This window comes from Piliocolobus tephrosceles, chromosome 14 (genome assembly GCF_002776525.5).
Source record: "Piliocolobus tephrosceles isolate RC106 chromosome 14, ASM277652v3, whole genome shotgun sequence".
Classification (NCBI taxonomy): domain Eukaryota; kingdom Metazoa; phylum Chordata; class Mammalia; order Primates; family Cercopithecidae; genus Piliocolobus; species Piliocolobus tephrosceles.
The window spans coordinates 13,849,605-13,868,816 of record NC_045447.1 but is presented as its reverse complement, the minus strand read 5'-3'; the positions used below and the strand labels follow the sequence as shown (position 1 = coordinate 13,868,816).

Sequence of the window (19,212 nt, the reverse complement as noted above, 5' to 3'; positions counted from 1 at the left end):
ATTACTTTTCAGCAAGAGCATCAAAATATTCAACAGCTAGGGGCAGTGGCTCATGCCTAAAATCCCAACACTTTGGGAGGCTGAGGCAGAAGGATTACTTGAGGCCAGGTGTTCGAGACCAGCCTGACCAACAAAGTGAAACCCCGTCTCTCCCAAAAATTTAAAAATTAGCCTGGTATGGTGGTTGCGCACCTGTGGTCTCAGCTACTTGGGAGGCTGAGGCAGGAGGACTGTTTGGGCCCCAGGAAGAGGAGGCTGTAGTGAGCCATGGTCATGCTACTGTACTCCAGCCTGGGGAGCAGAGTGAGGCCCTGTCTCAAAAAAATAAAATGCAATGAAGAAAGCCTTTTCAACAAATGGTGCCAAACAAATGAATATTCATATTAAAAAGACTTTGATTCCTACCTCATAATACAGAAAAAACAAATTTGAGATAGATTATAGATATAAATGTAAAAGCTAAAATCATACTGTTTCTAGTAGAAAACATAGCATATCTCTGCAATCTCAGTTTAGGCCAAGATTTAGAGAGGGCACAGAAAATGTTAATCATAAATTAATAAGTTGGACTTCATAAATATTTTAAAGTTCTGTTCCTCACAAAACATGTTAAAAAGTAAGAAAGAGTCATAGACTAGGAGAAAATATTTACAACACATATCTGATGTACTTATATGTAGAAAACAAACACCCACCACTCAACAGTTGAACAAAACACATGAATTTTTCTTTTCTTTTTTTTTTTTGAGACTGAGTCCTGTTCTGTCACCCAGGCTGCAGTGCAGTGGTGCAATCTTGGCTCACTGTAACCTCCACCTTTCAGCTTCAAGCAACTCTTGTGCCGCAGCCTCCCGAGTAGCTGGGATTACAGGCACGCACCACCACACCCAGCTAATTTTTGTATTTTTAGTAGAAACGGGGTTTCGCCATGTTGCCTTGCCCACACCGGTCTCGAACTCCTGGGCTCAAGCAATCCATCTGCCTTGGCCTCTCAAAGTGCTGGTATTACAGGCGTGAGCCACTGCGCCCAACCACATGAATTTACCAAAAGATCTGAACACTTTTAAGAGATGACACATGAATGATCAATAAGTACATGAAAACGTGACCAATATTATTAGTCATCAAGAAATGCAAGTTAAAACCACATCAATCCTAATACAATGCTCGCTAGAGTGACTGAAACTCATATACTACTGGAACTAAGATGTATGAACATTTTGGAAATATGTTTGGAAATTTCATAAAAAGTTTAACATATACCACATGACCCAATAATTCCTAGATGTACGACTAAGAGAAATAAAAACACAGGTCCATAAATCCTTATACAAGAAACTTTATAGCTGCTTTATTCATAATAACCAAAAATTAGAAGCAGCCCAGGTATCAACAGGTAAATAAACTATGGTACAGTCAAGGAATACTATTCAACGATATAAAGAAATGAACTACTAACACCAGCAACACATGGATGAGTCTCAAACATCATGCTAAAACAAGCACAAAAGAGCACATATTGTATGACTGTATGCACGTGACATTTTAGAAAACAGGCAAAACTAATCTATCATGATGGAAACCAGAAGTTACTACTTTTTGGGGTAGAGTAGTGGGATAGACTGGGAAAAGTAAAAGGGAATTTTCTGAAGGGATGGAAATGTTTTGTATCTTGATGGAATGTGGATTACTAGGGTGCACACATTTATAAAAATGCTTAAACTTCAAACTTTAGATATGTGTGTTTCATTGCATGTAAGTCACAACTCAATTTTAAAAAGATAAAAAGGACATGGGCTTTGGGATCACACAGGGTTCATCTCTGCCACTTACCAGCTGTGTGACCTTGGCCAAGTGTTAAACTGTCAGTTTCCTCATCTGTAAAATGGGGAGAACAAGAGTTGAGAATAACCTTGCACAGCTGCCAGGAAGAGTAAATGAGATAAATGTTTTAAAGTCATTAACACACAGTAAATGCTCATCAAATATTAACAAAAAGAAATTAGAAACCTTTTGTCTTGTATTTCCACAAAGGAGAAACATGCAGGACTAGAGCAGCTAACTGCTGGGCAATTCATATATATTATTTCACTTATTTTTTAAAACAACATTTAACAAGAATGACTACTGTTTCAAAGATGAACAAACTGAGCTTCACAGGTCGCCTATGCTACTCAGCAGGAAAGCAGGAAGGCCAGGATGTGAATTTTCACTCATGTTTTTTCCACTGTACCATGCACCCATGCATTTCATTAGGGTCACTTTCAGCAGGTATCCCTGCAACTGTCAGGATAGCCCAATTTATATGAGAAGCTCCCTCCACTGTCAATAGTGCTGGCTCAAGCCTCAGGCCTCAGGCCTGACACTGAAAAGGAGGCAAATTCTGATGGCTTTACTAGTGAATGGAAGCAGGGTTGCAAGTAGAACCCTGAAAATGCTGTAGAAGGCTTTTACTTTATTCTTAGGCTTCAAAGATGGTTCCTGATACTTGAGGACTCTGATTCCCCCGTCTCTTCCCTAGAACAATTTCAAGACAAGAGAATTCTGAATGTAAAATCTGTACTTTAAGTGGAAGCCAGAACCTATGTGGCTTAATTTGGCAGAACAGCCATGGAAATTTGGCAGCTAAAATGAGAGAGAATTTTTTAAATGCATGTCTTTTTTCTTAATAATGCAATGTTCTTAAAAACAGAAAACTCAGAGATAATGAAAGATATCCTGTAACCTCATTTTCCCAAAAACACCACTATTAACATTGTATCACCCTCCAGACTATAAATTTGCCTTCTCCTAAGTCTACAGCATCCTACTGCATGAATAACCACAATCCATTTATCGAATCCCCTATTAAACTTAAATTGTAACTTTTTTTTTTTTTTTTAAAGACAAAGTCTCGTTCTGCTGCCCAGGCTGGAGTACAGTGGTACCATCTTGGATCACTGCAGCCTCCGCCTCCTGGGCTCAAGCAATCCTCCTACCTCAGCATCCCCAGTAGCTGGGATGAGAGCCATGCACCAGCATGTCTGGTTATCTCATTTTTTTACTATTATAAATGCTAAAAGAAGTATCTGTAAACATACATTTTTCAATACTGTCAAGTATTTAGGATAAATACCTAGGCATATGAATTGTTAAATCTAAATTTTCTTTTGTCGGGGGGAGGGTGGAGACAGGGTTTCACTCTGTTGCCCAGGCTGGAGTGCAGTGGTGTGATCACAACTCACTGTAGTCTCAACCTCCCAGGCTCAAGTGATCCTCCCAAGTAGCTGGGACTACAGGCATGTGCCACCACACCCAGCTAATTTTTGTATATTTTGTAGAGATGAGGTTTTGCCATGTTGCCCAGGCTGGTCTCAAACACCTGGGTTCAAGGGATCCACAAAGTGCTGGGATGAAAGGAGTGAGCTACCTCTCCTGGCCTATAATTTTAAATTTTATATTTTTAAATTTTAAACTGTCAAGTCTGCAAAAATAAGCTGCACATTATCAGTTTTGATAGATATTAGATTACATTTTTAAGAGTTCCCATTTTCCTACCCTCTCATCATCCCTAAAAATTATAATTATTTAATGTAGGAGCTGAAAACTCAAATGCCTACATAGAAGACTAGCAAGAAACATAAATGGGTAAAGGAGGCCACCAAGGTTCTGTGAAAACCTGAGAGTATATGCTCATTTAAAGGCGGCAGCGGGCTGAGTGCAGTGGCTCACACCTGTAATCTCAGCACTCTGGGAAGCTGAGGTGCCCAGACTGCTTGAGCCCAGGAGCTGGAGACCAGCCTAAGCAACATGGTGAAACCCCATCTCTACAAAAAACACAAAAATTAGCCCACCGCGGTAGTGCGTGCCTATAGTCCCAGCTACTCAGGAGACTGAGGTGGGAAGAACTGCTTGAGCCCAGGAGGTCAAGGCTGCAGTGAGCCATGATAGCGCTACTACACTCCAGCCTGGGTGACAAAGCAAGACCATGTGTCCAATCAATCAATCCACATAAGGAGGTAGCCACTCCTCTGTTCCAGCAAACAGATGTCAAATAAAACTCTGGGCTCAATGTTAGATATTACAATTTATCAAGAAAGCCAGAAATCCAAAGTTTTTTGAAACTCTTGCATGTTTTTGGGTTTTTTTTTTTTGAAATGGAGTTTTGCTCTTGTCGCCCAGGCTGGAGTGCAATGATGCAATCTCGGCTCACTGTGGCCTCCACCTCCCAGGTTCAAGCAATTCTCCTACCTCTATCAGCCTCCCAAGTAGCTGGGATTACAAGCATGCACCACCACACCCAGGTAATTTTGTATTTTTAGTAGAGATGGCGTTTCACCATGTTGACCAGGCTGGTCTCGAACTCCTGACCTCAGGTGATCCACCCACCTCAGCCTCCCAAAGTACTGGGATTACAGGCGTGAGCCACCACGCCCAGACATCTTGAACATTTTAAATGTTGACAACTAACATGATTTTATTTAACCATCCTGGAAGTCAACAAAATACATCTATAGGGCAGACCACACTTAGGACATGGAATTTTGTACTAACAAATGAAAAAGATCTTTAACACTGTATTTTCACTTTGAATCTTATTCTGCAGTTTTGATTTTCTTATGCTTACCAACAAAGCACATTCAATTTTGGTTCACAGTGACTGTCAGCTCTCTTCAAAGAGAGAGGCTTATCTTTTCTTTCAGATCGTATCTATGACAAATACTGGACCAAAATAAAACAAAAACAAAGTAACTTCAGGTAAAGAAGCAAAGAGTGGTCCTGGTTGACCAAAGAGTACCCAGAAAGGGACTCATTTAGAACTGAGTTGTTATAGTCTCAGCATGTTTAGAATATATGAGCTATTTAGAAAAAAATGTTAATTTATAAAACTATGTACAACTTTGAAGAGGGTGGCTTTAATCTAGGGTATCCCCCCACTACTGATACGTTTGCCTAACACAGAAAGTTTTCTCTTTGGCAAGAGATCAAAAAAGGAAGAGAAGAATTCCCATGTACTCCCTTGCTATCAAGTACTGAATTTAAGCAACCCCTTTCAGCCTTTTTTTTTAATAAAACAAATGTTTATTAAAAGTCTTTGTCTCATCTGAAAATGTTACTGCAATACTGCTCCCATGGAAAGAAAAATTGCAGAACCTAACTAGCCTCAGAATTTCTTCTCATTTCTTCTTAGTCATTCATTAAAATCTCCAGATTTAGATATTCAAGCAATCCCTTCACCCACCAGAGATAGTGGCAGACATCCATGACTATCCAAGGACCCAACAACCGCCTCTGAATGCAACTATCTTTTCATCAATTGCAAACAAGTGCTAAACTCCTGGCTCCATAGGGAGTTCCTACCAAGTCAGTATAAATTCAAATAGGGGCAGAGGTCAAGGGGATGAGAGTTCAGCCTAAGCTCTGGATCTCATACCACCCCTACCCTGATCAAAAGAATCCTTATCAGAAGGGAACTCCTCAGCAAAAGGCCACATTCAGAAGGCTTGATCTAGCAGCAATGCCACAGAATCAACTGAAGCTCTGGAAGCAGGCACTCGGAACTGTTATGAATGTAACATAGCAAAATCACTAACAATGTTGTAGAGAAAAAGGGACATAAAGGGAGAAAACAAAGGAGATTTGTGAACTATGTTAGGTTGCTTCAGGAAAGAACTTACTTGAAAAATAGTGGAATAATCCTGAATCTGAGCCACAGAAGACATCTCAGGAACCTATTCCACAATGAATCATTCTACTTTGTGTCCAAAACCACCCTAATACATGCAGAAGAGGCCCAGATGACACTTCAAAAAAAAGTCTTCATTCTTTTACACAAAAGATTATATATGTTATAAATCATTACACTGACTTAGCCTTCCACCATTAGCATTTGAGATTTGTCACAATGCAGAGAGCTAGAGACAGGATAGAAATTAATTATTTAATAAAGCAGGGGTTCTGAAGTCTCTAGGTACCTTGGGGTGAGTCATTTAATCTCCTCAGGCCTCATAGTTCTCATCTGTAAGATGGAGATTGTATCTTTTTAAACAAGTCTTATGAACGCTTAATAAAAAATGCATGTGAAACATTCTGTGCACAGTAAATATTAGGTATCCTTACTATTATGTGGTAAAAGTCACATCATATTTTGTGTCTGCCTCCCTGATTAAACCAGGAACTATGTCTCAGGTTGGCACCCAAAGTAGGGAGGGAGAAAAGAACAATAACTGCGTTAAATGAATTAGGTATTACCAAGCCAAACTTAAAATCAGATATTTTATATGCTATAATCCTTCTCACACTTACTGAACATATGCAAAGTGCCTGGTACATAAGGAATACCCAGTAAATGGTAATTTCCTTTTTTTCCTTCATCTGTAACAGTCTTAAGTTCACTCTCAGTAGACAACATCTGGGCTTGTATGAACTACTTTGAGACCAAAAATTGTGACACATAGTTTGACAACTAGGAATAAATCCATTAGGACAAGGCACAGAATACTGGAATTTTAGGGTACTCTAGCTGAGATATACATTTCTCTTTTGTAGCTAGAAGAATCCACACAAAAAAAATCTTTGGGATCCCAAGACACATGAGAGTTGAATGCAAAGCCAGAGCAAGTTCGTGCTGTCGGGCTTTCTTTTTATCTTGCCTGCTTTTTATCTTGCTTTTTTCATCTTGCCTGTTCATTCCACCAACACACGTAGAACTCTCCGTGGTGGGCATCTACCAACATGGCAAGATACACCAAAAATTAATTTAACTTACTTTTTTTCTGAGACAGGGTCTCACTCCCGACACCCAGACTAGAATGCAGTGGTGCAATCTCTCAGTTCACTGCAGCCTCCAGGGCCTCAGGTGATCCTCCCACCTCAGCCTCCCAAGTTACTGGGACTATAGGTACACGCCTAGAGTCAGGGTTTCATCATGTTGCCCAGGCTGGTCTCGAACTCCTAGGCTCAAAATAATCTGTCCACCTCGGCCTCCCAAAGTGCTAAGATTACAGGTATGACCCACTGCACCCAGCACTTAACTCTCAAGTCTCTTTTAAAATACTCATAAAAATATATATACATACACACTATATTATATATAGTGACATATACTGTATATTAATACATACTATTTATTATACACATTACATATATATATATCATTTATATAGGTCCCTGATCATTAGAATATACTTTATTTTTTAAAGTCTGAGTAAACAGGAATCCATGGTAATAGCCAGATTTTAAATTGTACAAACTTTTTATTCAGTATGCTTTCTATAAGACCTTGCTATTGACTAAAAAGAAAGTGTATAATTCAAGTTATCTGTTTTAAATAAGCAGAAGGTTAACTTGTTCAGTCTCCTGAGAAGTTAAATGTGTTGGCAGATGGTCATTTGGGAGAATTACCTGCTATTGGCTGGGGGAAAGGACCAAAACACCCTAATAGTCACCCAGATGGTAAAGAAGTCCCGACCAAATAGTCAGCAGCATATGAGCTCTTCTATTCCTGTGACTGAACTATTTAACTGGAGTCTATGGTCACACACTCTGAACAAGCCCAATCTCATCTGAACTATTTACTTGAAGAAGTAACTTACACCTGCTAACACCGTTGTGTCATTAAGAAACACTGGCTAGCTTAGTTGAATAAAACACAGTTTCAACAGCCCATTAGTGCAGAAAGACTGAGAATTTCAACATTGTACCATATAGCCTAGAACAGCATACTCTTAATAGTATTTACCATTTGTCAAGCACTATTCTGAACTTTAAATATATTACACTTCACTTAATCCTCACAGCAACCCAATAAAATAGAAATACATTTTACTGTCCTCATTTCATAGATGAGAAAAGGAAGGCAGAGAGTTTAAGTAATTTAACCAAGATTACAGTGAAGCCAAGTTGAACCCAAGCAATCTTGAGCCAGAGTCTATGCTCTTAATTATGAGAACACATTTGGCTTCATAAAAAAACTAAAGCATTCTTTTTAAACGCAAACATTTATACACAAACGTGTTCTCTGTGGCATTATTTATGATGCAGAAAAAACTGAAAATCTAAATGCTCAACAATAGCAGGATAGTTAAATAAATTATGATAAAGCTATTTACTTGTTTAATGAAATATCCTTCCATTAAAAATATTTGTGAAAATCATTTCACGACTTGGGACAATGTTCCCAATGTAATACAGAGTGGGGGAAAACAAACAGGACACAAAAATTGCATATATAGTATATATAGATTCTTAATTAGGTAAAAGATGAGCTCAGACACAACCTGTGAAGGACATACTCTCAAACGTGAAGCAATGGTTATTTCTAGGTGGTGGGATTAGAGATGCTTCTGTTTTCTTTTAGTGTTTTCCACAGTGAACATACATTATTCTACTACCAGTTTAAACAAAAACAATGTTTTTTTCTTTTAATCACGCTATACCAAGATCCTCAACCAGCTGGTAAAAAAACAAAAAAACAAAAAAAACACACACACAGCTAAAAAGCTTCTAATATGTCTGACTTCAAGCAGGTACTTTCCTTGGGATTATATCCTTTGAATGTCAGACAACATAGCACATAACCAAAAAAAAAAAAAAAAAAAATTCCATCTTCAACGTTAGAAACTGAATTAGAATAAGTATATTCAATTTTGGTCAATGTTTACTCTCAATGTAATTACTTGTAGTATTACGTTACAAGAGGAGAAATGTGACCCAAAAAATGATTTTGGGTCATTATATGTGACCCAAAAACTCAGGAACAGTGTTCCTGAAATAGATAATAAGAGACAAAAAGTTTGGAGAGGAAGAACAGCTGTTGCTAATCCAACTATTTACCCTTTGACCCTCTATCTGGCCAGTAACTGAACACTATCAACTGTTTCCCTGTATTATGTGCTGTTTACAATCCCTGAGAGGCATGAAAGGAATTAATAATTTAGCCTAGAAAGCTGACAGCCTTTATTGGGAAGCCCCCTGTCTATGGGGCAGAAATCAGAGCAAGTAGCTGTCCTGAAGTCACAGGTCCCTTTACTGTTCCTGTTTTATAGCCTAATTGGCCCCCAAACATAAATCAATTATTTCTCCTGTTTTAAGCAACAATGACTTCTATTCTCTAACTTCCCTTGTATCAAGTCGGTCCTTGTTCTCTTGAGCTTTACAACTACACGGTAAACACGATGGCCGAGGAAAAAACTGGGGGAGCAGGACAGACAGGGGTTATTTGGAAACAGAAGCACAGAAAGGTTATGCTGTTTTGAACTTTTCTTGACCTTTGACTGCCCTTGTCCCTAGCTTATGCTAATGGACATGGTACAGGGACACTTCTTGTAGAAATGAACTTAGCCTGAACCTGTGCCATAACATTGGACTCCAGGAAGCCCAGGAATCATAGGAAGGCAGCCAGAGTGTGAACAGCTGCCCACATTATGAGCATGGCTGCCCATCTGCTTTATCACATTAAAGGTATTAAAAAAAAAAAAAGCCAAGCCATTTAATTGGACAAAGTCAGTCTTTCCTCAACTAGTTCCCACACATGACACCTGTTGTCCCAAACCTGCTGCCTACAACCACTGCCATGCACAACTGGAATTTAGCAACGAAGTATTTCCTCTTCCAAAATAAGGGAGTGTGAGCAGGCTTTCCTATCAGGAATCTGGGTAATGGGGGGCAATATTTGGGCCTCCAAATTCCAAAGATACAACACAAGGAAATCCCTAATACCCTCAAAAGTCATGCAGGGCTTGGCATGGTGATCCCAGCACTTTGGAAGACCAAGGCAGGAGGATCATTTGAGCCCAGGAGTTCAAGACCAGCCTGGGCAGCATGGTAAAACTTCGTCTCTAGTCAGCTTAAGAGGAAAATACCAAATTTTAAAAACTTTTTAAAATACTGATAAATTCAGATCAAATTTGAGGGAATAAAAAATATCAGAGAAAAGGAGTTTGCTGGTTGTGTCATTATTTAATGATCAAAGTATTACGTGTATGCCTTATTACAGACTTGTTGACTACAGGCTTAATGTAAAAAAGAATCTTGCCAGATGTAGCTACTTAAGGGAAAAAAAGGTTTTTAACAGAAATGAACTTTTGACTAGTTCTTACATTTTGATGGTACCAATCACAGGGCAATTTCCTGAATAATGGGTGATGACAAAGGTATATCATACTTGAGGAAATCAGGCCAAGTATAGCTCAGCAATTACATTCATAAACAAGTTTTTCTAGTTGGGGCCTGTCAAACCCTCACATGGTTGTTAGTGACTGTAACTGTGCATGTCCTTAGTGGTAGGTGAGCACCAGTCTCCATGACCAAAAATGTCCCTAATTTCCTTTGAAAAAGCCACTAGTGGCCGGGCGCGGTGGCTCAAGCCTGTAATCCCAGCACTTTGGGAGGCTGAGACCGGCGGATCACGAGGTAAGGAGATTGAGACCATCCTGGCTAACACGGTGAAACCCCATCTCTACTAAAAAATGCAAAAAAAAAAAAACCAGCCGGGCAAGGTGGCGGGCGTCTGTAGTCCCAGCTACTCGGGAGGCTGAGGGAGAAGAATGGCGTAAACCGGGGAGGCGGAGCTTGCAGTGAGCCGAGATCCGGCCACTGCACTCCAACCTGGGCAACAGAGCGAGACTCCGTCCCAAAAAAAAAAAAAGAAAAAGCCACTAGTTCTGTGAATTGTCCTTTTCCCTCCTGCCCCTAACAGTCCTGCGCCTCTAGCCTATATTAGCATATTTCTCATGTAATGTATTTTGCTGTTGAGCTCATCCATTAGCTGCATCCTTCAGCTATTCCTTTAGATCGGGGAGCAAAATCTTTAGATTGGAGGAAGCGGAGATGAAGATGGATTGATTCAGCTCACCTTCCATGATTGCTTCTGAGTGAAAAGCTACATCGGCCACATTTCAGACGTTCACTATTGCAATTGGGGGAAGGTGGAGAGAGGTAGAGTTTTTGCTTGTTTTATAAAGTGCTCTCAGTAAGGAGTGTTTGAGTTGAAGAGTCATCTGATTCGAGGCCACTCACGTTCTTTGTAACTTAAGCTTTGACCAAGAAATTCTTCACTTCTTCCCAATATACAGTAAGTATGTGAGCCAGTCATCCATACACTAAGGCCTAGCTGAGAAAAACCTTTGATTCAGGATGGCTGGGTTACTAACCTTGGAATGTAAGAGATCTGGTTTTGAATGTAAAATTCATAACACACAAACAAGAAGTGTTAAAAACTTTTTGCTCTGGTCAGTTACAGGTGGATCCCAATGATCTGTTTATGGTTTTCTAATGGAAATAATAGAACTAGGGGAATTCAAATCCGGCGGGTGTCTACAGTATTAGAAGAGGGTGTAAGGGCACAGTTTAACACTAAGCTCTTTTGATATGTAAGTTCTTATACTTCCAGAAACTGTGCATTCCAGATCTACATACTAAATGCTGAATCATTTTTAAATGGGCTCTTGATTAATAGACCCATATATTTTAGTGCCTCCTATGTTGTCCTTTTGTCTAAAATGAAAGCTCTCTTTTGCATTGTAAAACTACAATATATGTCATCTTATTTTCCCTGAGTAATCCAAGTGTAGTGCATATTCTATGTAAAACTACTAAATGACAATGGAAAATGTTTAGTAGATTAGGGGGAAAAATAACAAATAGTTTTACAGAATTGTTTGTAGTTACATTTAGGATGGACTTACTCCTTCGGAGAAGAGTGAAATTTGTTTTTGTGCCATGTGATTAAGACCACTGTGATTTTTTTTTTATAAAGTAGATAATACTTAAAATGGCATAATAATTCTGCACTTGAATTTGTACTGTTAACAGCACATATGGAAGACTTTTAAACTTTTTATTATTGTCTTGTAACTAGCATTCCGTTATTATTTTGGATATTTAAGGGTTCCATTAAGTTAACATTGTATTTGGACAAAGTATAACCAAATTAGCCAGTCTGTTTTCTTCCATGTTTAATCAGAAGTGAGAGAGAGAACTACTTCAAATTCAGCAGGCCAGCAAGCAATTGGCTTAAAATTCGCTTTCTTAAATATTGTGACTCTTATGTTCTCGGCTTTTTAATGACTTTATTTATTTATTTATTTATTTATTTATTTATTTATTTTAGACAGAGTCTCACTCTGTCACCCAGGCTGGAGTGCAGTGGCACCATCTTGGCTCACTGCAACTTCCGCCTCCCAGGTTCAAGTGATTCTCCTGCCTCAGCCTCCCGAGTGGATGGGACTACAGGCACGTGCCACCACACCTGGCTTATTTTTTGTATTTTAGTAGAGACGGAGTTTCACCGTGTTAGCCAGGAAGGTCTTGATCTCCTGACCTCATGATCTACCCACCTCAGCTTCCCACAGTACTGGGATTACAGGTGTGAACCACTGTGCCCAGCCTAATAACTTCATTTTTATTTTTTTATTTTATTTACTTTTTTTTTTTTTTTTTTTTTGGAGACAGAGTCTCACTCTGTTGCCCAGGCTGGAGTGCAGTGGCGTGATCTTGGCTCACTGCAAGCTCCACCTCCTAGGGTTCATGCCAGTCTCCTGCTTCAGCCTCCGAAGTAGCTGGCACTACAGGCGCCTGCCACCACACCTGGCAAAATTTTTTATTTTTAGTAGAGACGGGGTTTCACTGTTAGCTGGGATGGTCTTGACCTCCTGATCTCGTGATCCACCTGCCTCGGCCTCCCAAAGTGCTGGGATTACAGGCGTGAGCCACCGCACCCTGCCATGACTTCATTTTTAAAGTACTTGCGGCCAGGCAAGGTGGCTCACACCTGTAATCCCAGCACTTTGGGAGGCTGAGGCAGGTGAGTCATGAGGTCAGGAGTTCAAGACCAGCCTGGCCAAGATGGTGAAACCCCAACTCTACTAAAAAATACAAAAATTAGCTGGGTGGGGTGGCAGGCACCTATAATCTCAGCTACTTTGGGAGGCTGACAGGAGAATGGCGTGAACCCGGGAGGTGGAGTTTGCAGTGAGCCAAGATTACGCCACTGCACTCTAGCCTGGCTGACAGAGCGAGACTCTGCCTCAAAAAATAAATAAATAAAGTACTCACTCAGTCACTTGAGATAAAATGCTTGGGGTAGCTTTTCATCCTCAAACTTAATGTTTTTACTAGTTCATAGTGTTTGGAACAGTATGTGCCAATCACTAAGACTGCTTTAGAGTTTGCAATTTTGTATGTTTCATTGCCAAAAAAGGCTTAGTGGTTGTTGACTGTAGTATAAGTCAGCTTTCTGTAGCATAAGATTTGATTTTCTCATACTTACTCCACTTGTTATACATCACTGATTATTTGGGTTAAACTGGACTCATTTCAACCAGTTTGCCTTTGTTATTCAAATACGTGATGAGAAATTTAATACTGTAATTTGACTTGAGCCATAAAACACAATTTAATATTACCTTGTATTATATTTATTAAGCTTGTTTTTGTGGGGAAAAAACTTACTAACACCTAGATAAGTCTAGATTAAGCCAGCTAAGGTGTATTTTGTATTTTAGTGATGGATCATATCATAAAAATAGAGATAAGCAGGCTGGGCGTGGTGGCTCAAGCCTGTAATCCCAGCACTTTGGGAGGCCGAGACGGGCGGATCATGAGGTCAGGAGATCGAGACCATCCTGGCTAACACGGTGAAACCCCGTCTCTACTAAAAAAAAAAATACAAAAAAACTAGCTGGGCAAGGTGGCGGGCACCTGTAGTCCCTGCTACTCGGGAGGCTGAGGCAGGAGAATGGCGTGAACCTGGGAGGCGGAGCTTGCAGTGAGCCGAGATCCGGCCACTGCACTCCAGCCTGGGTGACAGAGTGAGACTCCGTCTCAAAAAAAAAAAAAAAAAACAGAGATAAGTTGGGAAGATATATTGATTATGCTGTTGAGGGAAAGGTCATGTAATTGGAAATTTAAATTTTTGGTTATTGTGTTCACATCATAGTACACAAGCATCATTTATAGTTTGGCTTTGAGAACTTTTCTGGTATTACGTTTACAGAATGTATGAAAGAAACAAGTTTTGATTATATTTTTATATTTGTAAAGTAAAAGTTTGGTTAAAATGATCACTGTTCTTTTTTCATCATTTCAATTAAAAATATTCGAAAGAGAAAAAAAAATACAAAAATCAGCCAGGCACGGTGGTGTGTACATGTAGTCACAGCTACTTAGGAAACTGAGGTGGGAGGATCACCTGAGCCCATGAGGTCAAGGCTGCAGTGAGCCATGACTATGCCACTGCACTGCAGCTTGGGCAAAAGAGTGAGACCCTGTCTCAAAAAAATTAAATTAAATAAACAAAAGTCACATGGAATTAACATAGGAGATGTTATTCCTTCCTAGTCAGAATCCCCAGAATATGCAGTATCAAAAAACCACAGACAATTTAACACAACACACACGCCCATCTCAGTCTTGATGCTTCCTATCACTTGGTAGGGCTGAACATGCTCATCTGAACCCCAAAATTGATACAAACTGAGATAAAATTTTATTTTGTCTAATTATTATTATTATTATTATTATTTTATTTTATTTTATTTTATTTTTGAGACAGAGTCTCGCTGTTGTTACCCAGGCTGGAGTGCAATGGCACGATCTCGGCTCACCGCAACCTCCACCTCCCTGGTTCAAGCAATTTTCCTGCCTCAGCCTCCTGAGTAGCTGGGACTACAGACATGTGCCACTAGGCCCAGCTAATTTTGCATTTTCAGTAGAGACGGGGTTTCTCCATATTGGTCAGGCTGGTCTCAAACTCCTGACCTCAGGTGATCCGCCCACCTGAGCCTCTCGAAGTGCTGGAATTACAGGTGTGAGCCGTGCCTGGCCTAAATATTTTTAGAATAATCAGATCCTTATGTATTTCTTCAAAAAGAAAGATTAAAATACCACTAACTTCCCAGAATAGGAATTACTGAGAATATTACCCACATACACTAAGTACAAATTTTTTGGTTTGTTTTTTGTTTTTGAGACGGGGTCTTGCTCTGTGTCACCTAGGCTGGAATGCAGTGGTGTGATCATGGCTCAACTGCAGCATCCTCCTTAAGCAATCCTCCCACCTCACCTTCTCAAGTAGCTGGGACCACAGGCACATGCCACCACACCTGGATAATTTTTAAATTTTCTTTGTAGAGATGGGGCTCCCTATGTTACCCAGGCTGGTCTCAAACTCCTGATCCTGGATCCTGGGTTCAAATGATCCTCCCACCTTGGCATCCCAAAGTGCTGGAATTTCAGGCACGAGCCATCACACCCTGGCAGTAAGTACAATTTTTTAGTCTTTTTTTTTTTTTTTTGATGACTCCCATTCTCTACTGATGTATAAAATTATGTCTCAATGTCTGTTCATTCTCGTGGAATAGAGAGGTCTATAAATTGCCATATCTAGCTAGGAATTTTATGCAGAAATGTTTAATGAGCTGGTATTACTCAACCCAGAAAGAAGAATTCAGCAATAATTTTTCTGAGACTATCAAGGACCTTTCTCAGAAAATGGGCATTAGCCATTTGCAATTGCTACTAGGTGCAGAAAAAGAGAATACGTTTGGGTACTAAGTGCCAAACTAGAGGTTTATAAAATGTCCTTTCAAATATTTCCTAATACACTGATAATATACAAGGACAAGGGCTATACTTACTTATCTGTGTATCCCTAGAGCCTAGAGAACTGGGTGTGGAGCAGAGAGAACACTCAGTGCTTAACAAACTGAGTTATCAACTATTTAGCATGTTTTATGTGTAGCTGTCTGAAAGGTTACAGGGCATCTCAATGTACTTCCTAATGTTCAAAAGTGCTTCTAAGAAAGGACCATGACCAGGTGTGGTGGTTCACGCCTGTAATCCTAGCACTTTGGGAGGCCGAGGTAGGCAGATCACAAGGTCAGGAGTTCAAGACCAGCCTGACCAATATGGTGAAACCCCGTCTCTACTAAAAACACAAAAATTAGCCAGGCGTGGTAGTGCACGCCTGTAGTCCCAGCTACTCGGGAGGCTGAGGCAGGAGAATCACTTGAACCCAGGAGTCAGAGGTTGCAGTGAGCCGACATCATGCCATTGTACTCCAGCCTGGGTGACAGAGCGAGACTCCATCTCAAAAAAAAGAAGGGACCATGACTCCGGAAAAATAACTGAATTTATCTTTTCCTCCCCCTAAACAAAGGCTACTCATAAGAGAATAATAGAAAACACAGCTAGACCTTGAATAACACAGGTTTCAACTACACAGGTCCACTTACACACAGACTTTTTTCAATAAAAGTTACACCAAGTGTGCCTACCTCTCCTGCCTTCCCTTTCACCTCTGCCACCCAAGACAATAAGACCAACCCTCTTCCTCATCCCTCAGCACGAAGGCGGTGAGGATGAAGACCTTTATGATGATTCATTTCTACTAATGAAGAGTAAATATATTTTGTCTTCCTTATGACTTTTTAATACATTCTCTTCTCTACTGTACTTTATTGTAACAATACAGAATATAATACATATAACATACAAAATATGTGTTAATCTCCTGATTATGTTATCAGCCAGGCTTCCAGTCAACAGTAAGTTATTAATAAAGTTTTTGAGGAGTCAAAAGTTTTAAGTGGACTTTCAACTGTGCAGGGGGTTGTCATCCATAACCCCCACATTGTTTAAGGGTCAACCATAGTATATTCACCTATAGCTGCTGGTATACTGGGGCTATACTACCTTAAATACAAAACTGATTCTGAAATTTACAACTTTTAAAAAGACAAATATATTTCCCTGGTGTTTGATAAGCATCATGAGAACTAATTTGCCTAACAACTAATAAGTATTAGTTGAAACATGGACATTTATACTATTACGGAGGGCAGAGGGGAATATGTGAGAAGGTCCACAACCTCAGAGCTTGTATCAGCTTCACGATGATGGAAAGGTAAGCTTTATCACTTATCTCAACAGCAGACTGGTGGCAAAGGGCCAGCCGTAACAAAGTATTAGAATCAGAAAAATAACTCTAGACCATCTCATGGAATCTCAATCTAAATTATCATTTGACCTTTCCGCATTATAGCAAAATAAGGTCTGTATACACTGGATACTTCCACGTCCTATTTCTAACCATTATGACTATGTGTCCCAGAATGGTACATGCCACCACATTTAGGGAGAACTGGAAATTCAAATGATTATCTATGATGAAGACTCACATAGTCCTGAAAAGCATCATTTAATTAGACCTTGAAATGGTAACTCTCATATCTTAACCATAAGACTGTAAATGAAAATTAAACTGTACTACAAAAGTTATCAATTAAAATTTCCAAACTAAACAAATGCTTCTTTGAAAGAAATTATTTCAAAACTATCAATATTTTAGAAGTGTTTGTGAGTATACAGTCGTCCATGTGCATAAGTGCAAGAAATTTTTTTTTTTTTTTTTTTTTTTTGAGGTAGAGTTTTGCTCTTGTCACCCAGGCTGGAGTGCAATGGCACGATCTTGGCTCACCGCAACCTCCGCCTCCCGGATTTAAGCAATTCTCCAGCCTCAGCCTCCCGAGTAGCTGGGACTACAGACACCCGCCACCGCGCCCGGCTGATTTTTGTATTTTTGGTAGAGACAGGGTTTCACTATGTTGGCCAAGCTGGTCTCGAACTCCTGATCCACCCACCTCAGCCTCCCAAAGTGCTGGGATTACAGGCGTCAGCCACCACGCCTAGCTTCAAAGTACAATTTTTATTTTTGTTGGTTTCATGGAGGGATGGAGAACAAACAAAGCAAGGAGATTGGTATTAAACAGAAATTTTCAGCAAACCAACTTTCTATTAAACAGATAGATCCTGGCCACTGGATAATATCAGAAGACAGCATAACTAGAAAAGACAGAATGTCCTTCCTATAATTACAAATTAAAGTGAAATAAAACCTGAGAGTCAATAAAGTAAGGCTTATCAATGACACCTTAAGTTATTCACTTAAAAGTGTACACACACATCCTTTTCTTACCACAGAATATTGGGTAACATTGAGAACTTACTAGTGCCTGGGTCAAGCTCTGCCAATTCATCCTGACAGAAACCTAAAGAGAAAACAATAGGAAAAAAAATTACAATTTGTGAGTTACTTCAAGCTGACTCCAAATATGAAGTATCATACAGTGGGGGGGGAAATCTACACTCAGAAGTCAATTTGGGTTTCAATCCTAGCTCTAATATTTAGCTACTACATATCCCTCTGAGCCTCCATTTCATCCCTTCAATACAAAAACAGATAAAAGCACTTACCACAGAATTGTAATGAGGATTAAACAAGTTACCAAAATAAAATGCTTACCACAGGCCTTGCCACACAGTAGGAGCTCAATATACAACAGCACAAGTAATTATGAGTTATCATGGCAATGTCCGTCGGAATAAAAACTCACAGGAAAATTACAATTCATTTAATACCTGTCATAAATTCTGTTCAACACTGCTAATTCTTTTACAAAAGAAAGCAAAATATATAAAATATTAACTTACACAAATATCAGTGCAATATCATGTAAATTTTTCACAAATGCTGAAGAATTTTACCTATACAAACAAATGGAAGCAATTTTTCCATTAATAAGTATGCTATTCAGGTTGGAATAAATACCTCTCAAAGCACACTTCACATTTCATATGCTCAGACCCACAAAGTATGAGCTATATTTGTTTAGCTGGTGTATAACTATCACACTGGAGAGATAAATCAAGCACAAGGAATGGCAAACACACTAGGTCCTCTATACATCGTTGATGAAAGGTTTTGTTTTTCCTGGAATGGCTGCATACTTTCTCCTGTTTGCTTTCTACTCTTCCTCAGTTTAAATATTTCCTCAGAAAAGTTTTCTCTTGCCTCTTTCACCCTTGTCTCACACACAAGGTTAAATCCCTGGTTATAATTATCTTTAACACCTGTGCTTGCTTCTTCATCGCACTCATCAACAAGGAACTACTTGTTCAGTGTCTGACCACAGTGAAACTGTTCCATGAGGGCGGGGATCCAACCTGCCTTGTTTTAACAGCTTTAACCCCATTACCTCTCACAAGCCTAGCACGTAGTAGCTGTTCAGTAAACAACTGTAGTATTTCACCAGTAAATTCAAAAATAATGGATCTTGATTCTGGGTGCAGTGGCTCATGCCTGTAATCCCAGCACTTTGGGAGGCCGAAGCGAGCAGATGACTTAAGGCCAGGAGTTCAAGACCAGCCTGGCCAACAGGGTGAAACCCTGCC

General features: G+C 39.6%; 1 protein-coding gene across 2 annotated transcripts in view; it reads right to left on the bottom strand.

Moving 5' to 3' along the window:
• Positions 1-19,212, bottom strand: part of NR6A1 (nuclear receptor subfamily 6 group A member 1) — a 260,459-nt gene that overhangs the window by 204,995 nt on the left and 36,252 nt on the right. For both annotated transcript variants that reach the window (XM_023217166.1, XM_023217167.1), the window contains exon 2: positions 17,988-18,029. In XM_023217166.1, the coding sequence (XP_023072934.1) occupies positions 17,988-18,029 (42 nt within the window). The remainder of the gene's footprint in view (positions 1-17,987; positions 18,030-19,212) is intronic.